Here is a 13,505-nt window from a genome sequence, read left to right as displayed (position 1 = left end):
GTATCTCATTTGCTGGCCTGTCTTTGACTAGCTGTTGTCTTAAGAAGTTTATTTTATTATCATAGTTAAAAAGTATGTTTGCTTTCAATTTACCATAATATATTTTTAATATTGGAAACCTCCTCTTGCAGATTTAAATATTAAGGTTCAGGTAATAAGTTATTTCTTTATTTATACATTTCCACTCACTAATAATCTGTGCCAGATTATCTGGTTTTACATGCTAAAAAATGATACGTTATAAATGCTCGCATGTAATTTATTTAAATAAATATTTATTATGTACCTTAGTAGATGTTTATGTCTTTTATTACAAAAATACATTATAAATAGTTATTTTCTCTCTACAGGACAATCCTTCCTTCACACACACTGTGTTTGACTTGGAACCTTCCCATTTTTACTCTACTCAGTTGACGTAGCAGGGTTTTAGAGCAGCATTTGTAAATTTCCAGGTATGAAAAATTTTAATTCTTGATATTATACCTAACTTAAATACATAGATAAAAAGTATAACTTTGCAATGGTAGATTTTATGTATATGAGAGGGGATTTATTGCTTGAAAGGTCACTGTATAAAACATTCAACATTTGGATCTTCTTGGCCAGTTCTCCCTGTTCACCTATTGCTAAAATTTTAATTCATTGCCTCGGTTGTGTCTTCTGTTCCATTTTAATCAAAGACTCATATTACATAGGGCCAGAGATTATCTAGACCAATCCCCCCAATTTGCAGAGAAGGAAATTAAGCCTAGAAAGGTAAAGTTACTTCTCATGACATATAGCTAATTCAGTGATAGAACTATTGTCAGCACTCTGACCTCCCAGCACCCCCTTTCCACCTCATTCCCCACCCCCGGGTGCTGTAGTAGTATAGTTCAGTAGTTACAGGCTGCAACGTTGGAGTCACATTCTGGGTTAATACCCTTTTCTGTAAAATGGGGATAGTCACCCACTTAATAGTTTGGGGACAAAAGGAGACAATGCATATCGCTACTGTTATTGCCTGTGGCCCTTTAATTTTCCCCGTATTGACCCCTCCACTGCTTCTTGAAACTCCCCGCCTTGGGCAAGGTGCTACAGTGTTCTGATTCTCCCTGCAGTGCTATCTGTAACACTGGCTCTCTTCCCCATCCTGCTCTGCAGTCACGGGCAATCCACCAGGTTCTCCTCTCAGCCTGAGTTTCCTCTGAGCCCCTTCATCTCTATTTGCAGACATCTCCTACATCTCTGTCTTCAAGTCTGACTTCTCTGGACTTCCGGTCAGCATTTTCTGGCCATCGTTACCTGATTTCCCACTCTCCTCTAACACAGTATACTTACAACCAAGGTCATTGCCTCTAAACCAGTTTTTCCCTCCAATCAGCCATTAAGACCTATAGATTTATTTCCCATTCAAGTATTTAGCAACTTTTCCTTCCTTTCCATTCCTGCTGTCACAGTCAGTTCTGGATCTGCCAAGGAAGTGCCACTTCTGTCAGAGGTGGGAAGTCCAAAGGGTGGGAAGGCTACTGCAGTCCAGAATCACCCCAGCCCTGCAGCCAGCAGTTGCTGCATTTCCACTGCCCAAAGCAGGAAATTTCTCTTCCTTTTTCTAATCTTCTATCAGTTCCTTCTGTTGATAGAGTCTAACAGGAAGCCAGCTGCAAGGAAGGAAGCCTGGGAAATATTGTTTGCAGAATTCTATCAGTAGTGAGTAGAGTAGAGCATGAAGGATGTTGAGCTGAGAGACAACAGGCAAATGACCAACATAGTCCACCACTTTGGCTACTTGGCATCCACACACACCGCTCTTCCCATATTTAAAATTCTAAACCAGTTTACTAGTCTGCCTTACAATATGCAGCTTTCCTTCATACAGAGACTCATGGTCTCCCCAAAATGGGTGCTACTAATTCTTCTTTTAGGTCAGTCACAATCTAACTTAATGGAACCATGCGATGTTTCTCTGGTGAGGCGTTCTCATCTTGGGAGCTAAGACCTCCGCAGGGAGAGGAAGCAAACATTCTGTAAGTGGGTTATTAAAGGTACAAGTAAAAGGAGGAGCCACCACTTTTTTCCTAGAAGTGAGTATTCTATCTATGGAAAAAATAGCATCATATTAATGATGGTGTTTAAAAGCACCAGTGGTACATTAGTAACACTTCATCCATTTGGATAGCACCTCAGTCTCTCTCTCCGGGTGTCACCTATCAGATGGGGCCAGGATGGAATTTTCAGTTGGTTATTCCACCATTTTATCAGGCAAGCTGCTTCTGGATGATGGAGTACGTGGCAAGCTTCATGGTGACTAGGGAAAGAGGCCAGCCAGCGTCCACAGCACAGGTCTTCTTGTCCACCCGGTTTCTGAGATCTCCTCAGCAGCTAGTACCCTTTATTCAGCATTCATACAAGACACTAAAACCTCTTACCCTGTGCCCATTCCAACAGGTATATCCATCTACCTTTTCTTCACATGCCTTTCAGTGACTGACGCTTCTATCTGGTTCTTTCTAAATCCTTGAGCATTTGATCAACTGGTTAGGCCTTGTCCATGAATCAGGACAAAATCCATACCTGTGTCTATCTCTTTGTCCAGGCCAAGTGGACAGCCAGATGCCCGATGGGGATATTTCCCTCCCCATTGCCTTTCAGGGACATTCCTGATTGGAGTCATGATGTTGCAGCCACCCACTTCCAGCTGGTGCCAGCATATTGTTCAGAACCTCTAAACGAGGCCTTAACTCTTTCTTCCTCAGTCAGCTAGTTGTAGGGAACTCACCATGGGGCCATATGTGTGAGTTGAGGAAGGCAGCAATGTACTGGGAGGAGGTGTGTGAGAACTGTGCCAGCTGCTCACAAACTTATTTGTGGATTAAGGACCTGTCCAGTCTAATCTTGTACCTAACACGTCCTCTTGGTGATGGAGTGCTGCTGCACATGTCCAAATGTATAATTTGGTACATTAGTAACACTCATGTTAGGCAACTCAGGCATGGCCACTTGGTGTTCCATGGTCAGCATCAAGCTCTAAGAGAGCCTGGTAGCATTTGAAAAGCTCTTTTTCAAAAGGACAATAGCTGGAGGGGTGCGATGATTAATTTTTTGTGACCACTCAGCTGGCCTGCAGTGTATAGGGGAGCTGGAATTCCAAATCAAGCTACCTGGCTCTATTGTCTATGCTTATAACTATAAGCTTGTCTATATCAACTTTTATCTCTTTGACTCTTTTTAAAAAATTTAAAAAATTGATTTCAGAGAGGAAGGGAGAGGGAGAGAGAGAGAGAAACATCATTAATGAGAGAGAATCACTGGTTGGCTGCTCCCTGCACACCTCAAACTGGGGATCGAACTTGCAACCCAGGCATCTGGGAATCAAACCGTGACCTCCTGGTTCATAGGTCTACGCTCAACCACTGATCCACACCGGCCGGGCATCTTTGACCATTTTTAACCTACAGTCTAGTCTGAAGCCTATATTCTTTGTGTCTTGGAGACTATTCTCTAAGACGGAAGTGGTTTTCATGGAAAAAAGATAGAGGTTTCTGATTGTAATTTCAGTTGACTCATTGTAGAAAAACAATGTGATTTTGTGTTTGTTAACCACATGTGTCTTCTCTCTTCAGCATGGAGATCTCCTCTCATCAGTCTCAACTCCTGCAACAACTGAATGAGCAGCGCCGGCAGGACGTGTTTTGTGATTGCAGTATTCTCGTTGAAGGGAAGGTCTTCAAAGCACATCGAAATGTATTATTTGCTAGTAGCGGCTACTTTAAAATGCTTCTTTCCCAGAATTCAAAGGAGACAAGTCAGCCGACCACAGCTACGTTTCAGGCTTTCTCCCCTGACACTTTTACAGTCATCCTGGACTTTGTCTATTCCGGCAAACTCTCGCTGACTGGTCAGAATGTCATAGAAGTGATGTCAGCTGCTAGCTTCCTCCAGATGACTGACGTCATTAGTGTATGTAAGACCTTCATTAAATCTTCGTTAGACATCAGCGAGAAAGAGAAAGACCGCTACTTCAGTCTCTCCGATAAAGGTGCCAGTTCTAACGGCATAGAACGTTCCTCTTTTTATAGCGGTGGCTGGCAAGAAGGGAGCAGTTCTCCACGCTCTCACCTAAGCCCAGATCAAGGAACAGGTGTAATAAGCGGGAAATCTTGGAATAAGTATAATTACCATCCAACTTCCCAAAGGAATACTCAGCAACCCTTGGCCAAGCAAGAACCAAGGAAAGATCCCATTAGAAAGCCCAGACATTTGAGATTGTCACAGCCTTCTGAAATCGCTCATTGTAAGTCAAGCAAGCGAGAAGCACGGACATCTGATTCTTCCAGCCACATTTCCCAACCTGAAGAGCAAGCGCAAATTGACGCTGAAATGGACTCTGCTGCTGTTGGCTATCAGTATGGTCAAGGCTCTGACGTCACCTCAAGAAGTTTCCCAGGTACCCAAAAGGAGAATCTGTTCCCTCACTCAGGCTCCAATTCTATAGAAATGAAACCTATCTCAACATACTCGTACTTTTAGGTGTTCTAGGCAGTTGAACTAAGTGAATTTTAAAATACATATATTTTTATTGATCTGAGAGAGGAAGGGAGAGAGAGATAACATTAATAATGCGAGAGAATCATTGATTGGCTGCTTCCTGCATGCCCCTACTGGGGATCGCTGAGCCACGTTGGCCAGGCTACCCCTAACCTCTCTTTATTATTTTTAAGCAAATCTCAGACATCATATGTTTTAATCTGTAAATATTTCAGAATGTATTCCTAAAATATAGAATTAAACCACACTCCAGTACCATTGCTATACCTAAACAAAGTTAACAAATTCTTAATATCACTAACTAGCCTGTCAATATTCACATTTCCCTTGTTATACAGATTTCAAAAAAAATTTTGGGTTGTAGATAACATATTTTTAAATAAAAGCAAACCTGGTTGATTTTTACTAATAACATTTTCTTGTGGGATACTAACAGGATAATCTTTGAAATTGTATTATCATATTGCAGAGCTTACTAAAAATCCTGCTGAGTTCTAACCATTTACCAAGGCAAGCAAATAGCATAGAAAAATAGGAAATCTTGTTATATTTTTAAAACAGCAATAGAGTCCCCTTGGCCAGGTGCTAGTTGGTTAGAACATTATCCTGATACACTAAGGTTGGGGGTTCGATCCCAGGTCAGGGCACATAACAAGAATCAGCCAATGAATACATAAATAATGGAACAACAAGCCGGTCTTTTCCTCTCTCCCTCTCAAATCAATAAATAAAAAATAAAAAATAAGCCGAAACCGGTTTGGCTCAGTGGATAGAGGGTCGGCCTGCGGACTGAAAGGTCCCAGGTTCGATTCCGGTCCAGGGCATGTACCTGGGTTGCGGGCATATCCCCAGTAGGAGATGTGCAGGAGGCAGCTGATCGATGTTTCTCTCTCATCGATGTTTCTAGCTCTCTATCTCTCTCCCTTCCTCTCTGTAAAAAATCAATAAAAAATATATTTAAAAGTAAATAAATAAAAAAAAAATAAAAAATAAATAAAGCATACTTTTTTTTTTTTTATCCTCACCTGAGGATATTTTTACATTTATTTTTAGAGAGAGTGGAAGAGAGAGGGAAAGACAGAAATAATGATGTGAGAGAAACACATCAATTGGTTGTCTCCTACACATGCCATGACCAGGGCCCTGGCCGGGGAGGAGCTTGCAACCCAACTAAAGTACTACGTGCCCTTGACCAGAACTGAACCCTGGGTCCTTTGGTCCATAGAGGACACTTTATCCACTGAGCCAAACCGGCTAGGGCGAGCCATGCTTTCTTTATTTGGGCTCTGCCCTTTTCTAATTCTAGGCTATTAAATCTAACTTCAGGAAAGAACAGTTGAAATTTTAATAACTATTAAGCTGAGGTTTGCTTCTGGTCACAACTAACATGTTGAATATATGACATTTAAAATAAAAAATTAGCCTGGCCAGCATGGCTCAGTGGTTGAGCATCGACCTATGAACCAGGAGGTCACAGTTGGATTCCAGGTCAGGGCACATGTCCCGACTGCAGGCTTAATTCCCAGTGTGGAGCATGCAGGATGCAGCCAATAAATGATTCTCTCTCAGCGTTAATGTTTCTGTCTCTCTCTTCCTCTCTGAAATCAATAAAAAAATATTTTTTTAAAAAAAGGGACAAGATAAAGAACAGTTCCATAACCACAGGATCACTCATGCTGTGTTTTAAAACAAAAACAAAAACAGCCCTCGCTGGTTTGGCTCAATGGCTAGAGCGTCGGCCGGTGGACAGAGGGGACCCCGGTTTGATTCCGGTCAAGAGCACATGCCTGGGTTGTAGGCTTGATCCCCAATAGGGTGTGTGCAGGAGGCAGCCAATCAATGATCAGTGATTCTCATCATTGATGTTTCTATTTCTCCCTTCCTCTCTCTGAAATGAATAAAAATATATTATAAAAATAAACAAAATATATCCCTGGGTGAAGATTCAAAAATAATAATAATAGCCCTGGACAGTTTGGCTCACTGGACAGAATGTTGGCCTGTGGACTGAAAGGGCCCTGGTTCGATTCCAGTCAAGGACATGTACCTTGGTTTCATGCTCCATCTATAGCCCTGATCGGGCCATATGGGAGGCACCCAATAGATGTATCTCACTTCAGTGTCTCTCTCTGTCTCTCCCCTTCCACTCTCCCTGAAAATCAATGGAAAAATATCCTCGGGTGAGGATTAACAATAATGATATTAAAAAATAAGAGAGCTGCCGGGACCGGTTTGGCTCAGTGGATAGAGCGTCGGCCTGAGGACTGAAAGGTCCCAGGTTCGATTCCGGTCAAGGGCATGTACCTTGGTTGCGGGCACATCCCCAGTGGGGTGTGTGCAGGAGGCAGCTGATCGATGTTTCTCTCTCATCGATGTTTCTAACTCTCTATCTCTGTCCTTTCTTCTCTGTATAAAATCAATAAAATATATTAAAAAAAAAATAAGAGAGGTTTACATTCCAGAATTTAAAACAAAGACCCTTGAAAGTGTTTCAACTTTAAACGTACTATAAGTGTATGAAAAATAAAGGCAAGGGGAATACAAACTTTAAGTAAAACAAGTTACTTAAAAGCTTCAATATTAAATATTTTTACTTTTGGATTGTATCTACAGTTTTAAAATCCAGTACTATCTTTTTACATTCAATAGCTGTAGACTCTATGACATTTAATAAGAAGGTAAGTGTGACAGTCTAAATTTACCAGACTGTAAATATATCAAATACTGAATACTGAAGTTATAGCTCTGTACTTACTGTTACATTGACAAATCAAGTCTTCATTTCTCTCTACCTTTTCAAGATTGGACTCACCACGTCCTTCTGGATATTTTTGTGTGATTAGAATTGGTATTATGAATTTTCCAATGATTTAATCCAACTGTCTCCTGACAGATGATTTGCCCAGGATGAGATTCAAGTGCCCATACTGCACGCATGTGGTGAAGCGGAAAGCCGACCTAAAGCGCCACCTTCGTTGTCACACAGGAGAACGGCCCTACCCATGTCAAGCTTGTGGGAAGAGATTTAGCAGGCTGGACCACCTAAGTAGCCATTTTCGAACAGTATGTATTTGATTTTTCATTCAAATTTTACTTCTTAAATACATGCAATTAGGATAATCAATTTATTTTTTTATTTTTATTTTTAAAATATATTTTATTGATTTTTTACAGAGAGGAAGGGAGAGAGATAGAGAGTCAGAAACATCGATGAGAGAGAAACATCGATCAGCTGCCTCCTGCACATCTCCCACTGGGGATGTGCCCGCAACCCAGGCACATGCCCCTGACCGGAATCGAACCCGGGACCCCCCGGTCCGCAGGCCAACGCTCTATCCACTGAGCCAAACCGGTTTCGGCAGGATAATCAATTTATGATGGAAATCTTTTCTCACAACTCTACCATATTAAAATTTTTTCTAACGTAATGTTTTTACTTTGCACATAATGCATAATTCAATTTTTATGTTTTTCTTTTTATTCTTTGAGACCTTGAAGTCAGTGATATTCTTTTGAATATTCACTTTAATGCATTTAAAATCTAACAGGTTTTTATAGACTGGTCTTTTTGGAGCCAATATAAACGGTAAAAAAGTGTTAAATGTCTGGGTCAGAATCACTTTAGGTCCTCAGCATCGAATGGTGACTCTGGAATCCTTATCTGGTAGAGTTTCTAGTTTCAGCTGTCGGGTATCTCTGCATGACACGGCCTTTCTAGCGTCCCTCTAGTTTCTTCAGTCTCCTCAGGGAAGGCAGCAAGGGGGGCAGTAAAACCACTCCCAGTCGAGGACTGGATTGTCAGAGTCCGAAAAATCTCAGGGAATTTGCTGGTCAATGCTCTAGTGGTTTAATACTGTAGTAACATTGGAACATTGTTCTGCTGTTCATCTTGCAATAAGAATTTTTTCCAAAATCTGTTCTATTACTTGTACTTCAATTCCATTGATGAGATCCTTTTAATTTTAAAGGACACTGGGTACCTTAAAGTAATTTCTTCATGCATTGCTTTATAGTTATTTATTCAACAAATATACCTGAGCACCTATTATGTGTCAGACCCTTTTCTAAATGTTGGTATACAGCAGTGAGCAAAACAGACAAAATGTCTGCCTTTATTAATTTCATGAAGCTAACACCCGAACTAAGATATGTAATATCATCATAGTAGTACATGGCATATATTAAGTATTTACAATTACTATTATTCCGAAAAGATGTCCTGTATTATCTCAGATATCAAAATACTATTGGGTTAATACTATTGGCCATTATTTAGAGAAAACTGGTGTGTAATATTTCAGTGACATCAATTTATCACCAAAATCTTTGTCTTTTTCTAATAACTAGATGCTATTTTTTTTTTAATTTAAAGGTCGTTGAGATTTAACTTTTTAAGTACATTTTTTAAAAATTGATTTTAGAGAGGAAGGGAGAGGGAGAGAGAGAGAAACATCAATGATGACAAAGAATCATTGATTGGCTGATTTCTGCATGCCCTCCATTGGGGATAGAGCCTGCAACCCGGGCATGTGCCCTTGACCTGAATTGAACCCGGGACTTTTCAGTTTGCAGGTCAACACACTTCAGTGGTTCTCAACCTTCCTAACGCCGCGACCCTTTAATACAGTTCCTCATGTTGTGGTGACCCAACCATAAAATTATTTTCATTGCTACTTCATAACTGTAATGTTGCTACTGTTATGAATCGTAATGTAAATATCTGATATGCAGGATGTATTTTCATTGTTCGTGACCCACAGGTTGAGAACCGCTGCACTAGATGCTAACTTAATAGGCTTTGAACATCTTAAGTTTATGAACTGATACCTAGAATATCAAATTGTCCTGCTTTTAAAAATCCTTTTTTATCACTATTTAAATCTCTACACAGATTCACCAGGCATGCAAACTAATCTGCAGAAAATGCAAACGCCATGTGACTGATCTAACAGGTCAAGTGGTCCAGGAGGGAACCCGGCGCTACAGACTCTGTAATGAGTGCCTTGCTGAAGTTGGCATAGACAGCCTCCCCATTGATCTGGAAGCTGAACAGCATCTTATGTCCCCATCAGATGGCGATAAGGATTCCAGGTGGCATTTGAGTGAAGAAGAGAATAGATCATATGTGGAGATTGTAGAGGATGGGTCTGCCGATCTGGTCATACAACAAGTTGATGATAGTGAAGAAGAGGAAGAAAAGGAAATAAAGCCCAACATTAGGTAGCTGTAATGTGCACCAACAGAGCTGGCATGTCTGCAACTTACGTCGACTTCCTGTATCTCTCTCTTTTCCATGGTCAGAGACTGATTAACAAATTGTCAGACTGACTTAAAAGTAATGGCCTACTATAACTTGCATGCTTTCTGAACAGGCCATTGTATCCATTCTGAACTTTGTTGCCCTAAACATGTTGCTGCACTGGAAAGAAAGACTTAGCTTGAGTTGGCATGATAGATGAACAGTTAATTGTCTTACTTTTATTACAGAGATGCCTTTTTTCTTTTAATATTGGAAGATCTACTTAGCAAACGTTTTTCAAATAAAATATTTTTAAAAATATTTTTATTGGTTTCAGAGAGGAAGGGAAAGGGAGAGATAGAAACATCAATGATGAGAGAGAACTATTTACCAGCTGCCTCCCGCACGCCCCACACTGGGGACCGAACCTGCAACCCAGGCGTGTACATTGACCGGGAATTGAAACGTGACCTCCTGGTCATAGGTCAACGCTCAACCACTGAGCCATGCTGGCTGGGCTCAAAGAAAATATTTTAAATAAATACACCACAACCAAACTTCATGTAAGGTAATTTTAAGGTGTTTCAAAAACATAAACTATTGAGTTTTCATAGGGAACCAAGTAAAGCACATTTAAGAGTCAGGCACCCAAACCTGACTGAACTAATGTTATTCTATTAACTTAAGGTCCACACCAACCTATCATTCCGATATCCTAAATGATTTAGGATTGTGGCAGAAAACAAATCTAAAATGTTTGAAATCGTTCATATTTGAACTTTTTGCCATTAAGTTAAAAAATTACTCATGCAGTTAGTAGTATTAAAAGCAAAAACAGTAGAGGCTGACCAGAGATTATATACAGATACCATTTTCTTAAAGCAGGAAACTAATGATGCCTAAAAGTCAAGATAGTTTGTGAAGATGTGTCAATATAGTTCTCTTCCCCCCTAAAGAAAAAAACACAAGAACACTGGAGGTTCCTGCCAGTTCTTAAGAGCAGTTTCTAACATTTATGTACTGCTTGCTATAGTTTTTGTAAAGTGCTATTTCACACATTTTCTCACCTAATCAGCGAGATAAATACTGTCTTTGATTTACAAATGAGGAAATTAAGGTCAGAAAGTTTATGTGGTGGGACTGGGGACTGGACTGGTGATTTTAAACAGTCCTCTTTCAGTCTTTTCTCCTCATACTGTCCCCTGAAATGGTGAAGAAATGAAGTTGCACTTCACCAATCTGCTGTAGTTATAAAAGAAGCCTATCAAAATTAGAAAGTATGACAAAGAGGAATTTAATCATCTTCAACATGTTTTGAACTAGTTATTCATATAGTGCTAAGTAATGTCCCTACAGTATCTACTGACATGTTTTATGTAGTTATTTATATGTAAATTTTTTATATAAAATGATTTGAAGAAGTTATTATCTTAAACACTTTAAGCATTTTTGCTTATCCTGTGTATATACTTTTTCAGAACAAACTATTCTCATAGGATACAAAGTTAATTTTAAACTCTTCCCCTGTGTGACTTATGGAACATTCCAAAATTACAGGTAAATTGAAGAAGCATTATTTTACTTTATTTCTAAAGATAAAATTTATATACCAGAAGTAAAGAACTGACCTCCATAAAGGTCTCTGCAAGTTATCACAATAAAGCTTGATATAACTGAATTTTGATAGAGGCTCCATGTATTATACTGTATTTTTATTTCAATTCTTACCTGAGGACATGCTTAGAGAGAGGAAGAAGGTGGGGAGGGGGGGAGGAAGGGGGAGAGAGAGAGAGAGAGAGAGAGAGAGAGAGAGAGAGAGAGAGAGAGAGAGAGAAACATCGATGTAAGAGAGAAACATTGATTAGTTGCCTTCTGTACATGGCCTAACCAGGGATCAAAGCTGTGACCCAGGTATGTGCCCTGACTGGGAATCGAACTGGCAACCTTTCAGTGCACAGGATGATGCTCAACCAACTGAGCCACTCCAACTGGGCTATTATACTGTATTTTTAAATACAGCCTGACATACCTCAAGATGATACTTTTTGTTATTTTTTAAATTTAATTAATGATTGTCCTTGATGCCAATTTGTGGGCTAAAATGATTAATTTCTAAAAAATTTGTATTAAGTAGATGAATAACCTTTTTTTTTTTAATGGTACTTAATTCTGAGACTTTTCCAAGATTCCTCTGATGGTAAATTTCCAGTTGCTTCAAGACTGGATAGTGTGCATTGAGTTCATTGTTCTCCCAACATGACTGTTCCTGAATCAGGAGGCATCAGTATCCCAGTGAGGGAGGGAACAGTTGTCACTCTCTAGTTGTCACTCACCAGCTAGTGGTAACAGCTTTCCAAATTATAATCTGATTTTTAGTCATTGGAGCCAATAGGAAAAATTACTGATTTGAGCTTTATTCATAGAAATGAAGGAGTGCTTGCCTGTATATACTCTAACGCACTTTATGATCTAAATGTTCTTTTATGCTATTGTCTTCTGCATGCAAACTTTACATACAGCAGCATGAACGTCAGGGAGGTCCGCTGAACCCAGTGCCACCAGCACTGTAGAGCCTTATCAGAAATAATGCGTTCTTACAATTGTTTATAACAAGCATCAATCCTAACAAAACAGCTACCAAATTCACCAAACTACACAGCCTATCTGTTCTATCATTTTAGTATTGTAAAAGAACGTTCCTGACATGTTTGCAAGTTGTAAATAATATTCCAGTTATCATATGTATTTAAGACTTTAGAGACCAATTCTTTTCTAGAGTGAAACTATTTATTGGTTTCTGAGAAAACTAAATTCTTTGGCTTTTAAATGTGGGAAAATGTTACATAATGGTATAATCTGTTAATATAAGCTTTATTTATGCCAATGACTTTTTTTAATATTTGGAAAATAATGGGAATTGGTTAGACCAGTTTGCTTTTGCAGGAATGCTGTTTATCAGCTTCTGAACATCCGTCTAACTCTATGGTCCTTACCAGTGTCTTGTTGATGGGATGAAGTTTTGCAAAAACAAAGCACCACTGCAGTCGTGCCTACTGTCTGGAGGAAGCAAAATAGACTAGATCAATGTTTTAAAAGATTTTTTTTTCACCCAAGATAACAATTTCTTCCGAGTTGTTTCATAGAGAAGGCAACATTTAAGGAAGAAACTCTAAAATCAGAGCTGCTCTGGGTAAAGTCCCTTACAAGCCTTTCCCTAGGCACTTTGGTAGAGCTCAGTACAGTATTAAAAACCTTGGAGCTAGATAACTCTTCATTTCTCTTTAAGCATTAGTCTCACTTTATTACTCCTATTACTCACTGCACTTATATGCTGACAACCATATAAGTTCTCTTATGGCAGCATATCATCCTTATTATACAGAACTCAATTCACTGAAGTTATTTTGCCAAGTCATGCAATGATATCTTGACATTTCCATTCATAGTATATATATTTTTGAGTCCTAAAATTAATACTGTGGAAAATCTCTAAAAACAGTACAGCATAAGTAGATGTATTTAACTGGGAAGGGTGGTAATAATAGGTACTGGAGGACCAAATTTAGATTATAAATGGAAAGTTGTTATTTTATATTAGAGTGAATCAGTATTACTATTTATCATTTATATAGCATTTTATATTTGCAAAGTATTTAATAATTTTTGTTATTCTTTACATATCTATGAAATAGGACAGTTATCCCACATGAAAGGTAAGGAAATTAAGACACAGAAA

General features: G+C 39.2%; 1 protein-coding gene across 1 annotated transcript; it reads left to right on the top strand.

Moving 5' to 3' along the window:
• The first annotated feature begins 378 nt into the window (after positions 1-378).
• On the top strand, positions 379-10,593 carry ZBTB8A (zinc finger and BTB domain containing 8A). The gene is made up of 4 exons (XM_081086338.1): positions 379-455; positions 3,606-4,429; positions 7,424-7,593; positions 9,422-10,593. The coding sequence occupies exons 2-4, from the start codon at positions 3,607-3,609 to the stop codon at positions 9,752-9,754; spliced, it is 1,326 nt and encodes a 441-aa protein (XP_080942464.1). The 5' UTR covers positions 379-455; position 3,606; the 3' UTR covers positions 9,755-10,593.
• Positions 10,594-13,505: the final 2,912 nt, after the last annotated feature.

This window comes from Myotis nattereri (genome assembly GCF_964212035.1).
Source record: "Myotis nattereri genome assembly, chromosome: 3".
NCBI classification, from domain to species: Eukaryota; Metazoa; Chordata; class Mammalia; order Chiroptera; family Vespertilionidae; genus Myotis; species Myotis nattereri.
This window is presented reverse-complemented; position numbering and strand designations above follow the sequence as displayed.

What these genes read in the sequence shown, in the direction of transcription:
- ZBTB8A (XM_081086338.1), top strand. Translation starts at nt 3,607, where the DNA reads ATGGAGATCTCCTCTCATCAGTCTCAACTCCTGCAACAACTGAATGAG. An exon ending in CACCTCAAGAAGTTTCCCAG is followed by an intron (nt 4,430 to 7,423) that starts GTACCCAAAAGG and finishes GTCTCCTGACAG; the next exon opens with ATGATTTGCCCAGGATGAGA. An exon ending in TAAGTAGCCATTTTCGAACA is followed by an intron (nt 7,594 to 9,421) that starts GTATGTATTTGA and finishes ATCTCTACACAG; the next exon opens with ATTCACCAGGCATGCAAACT.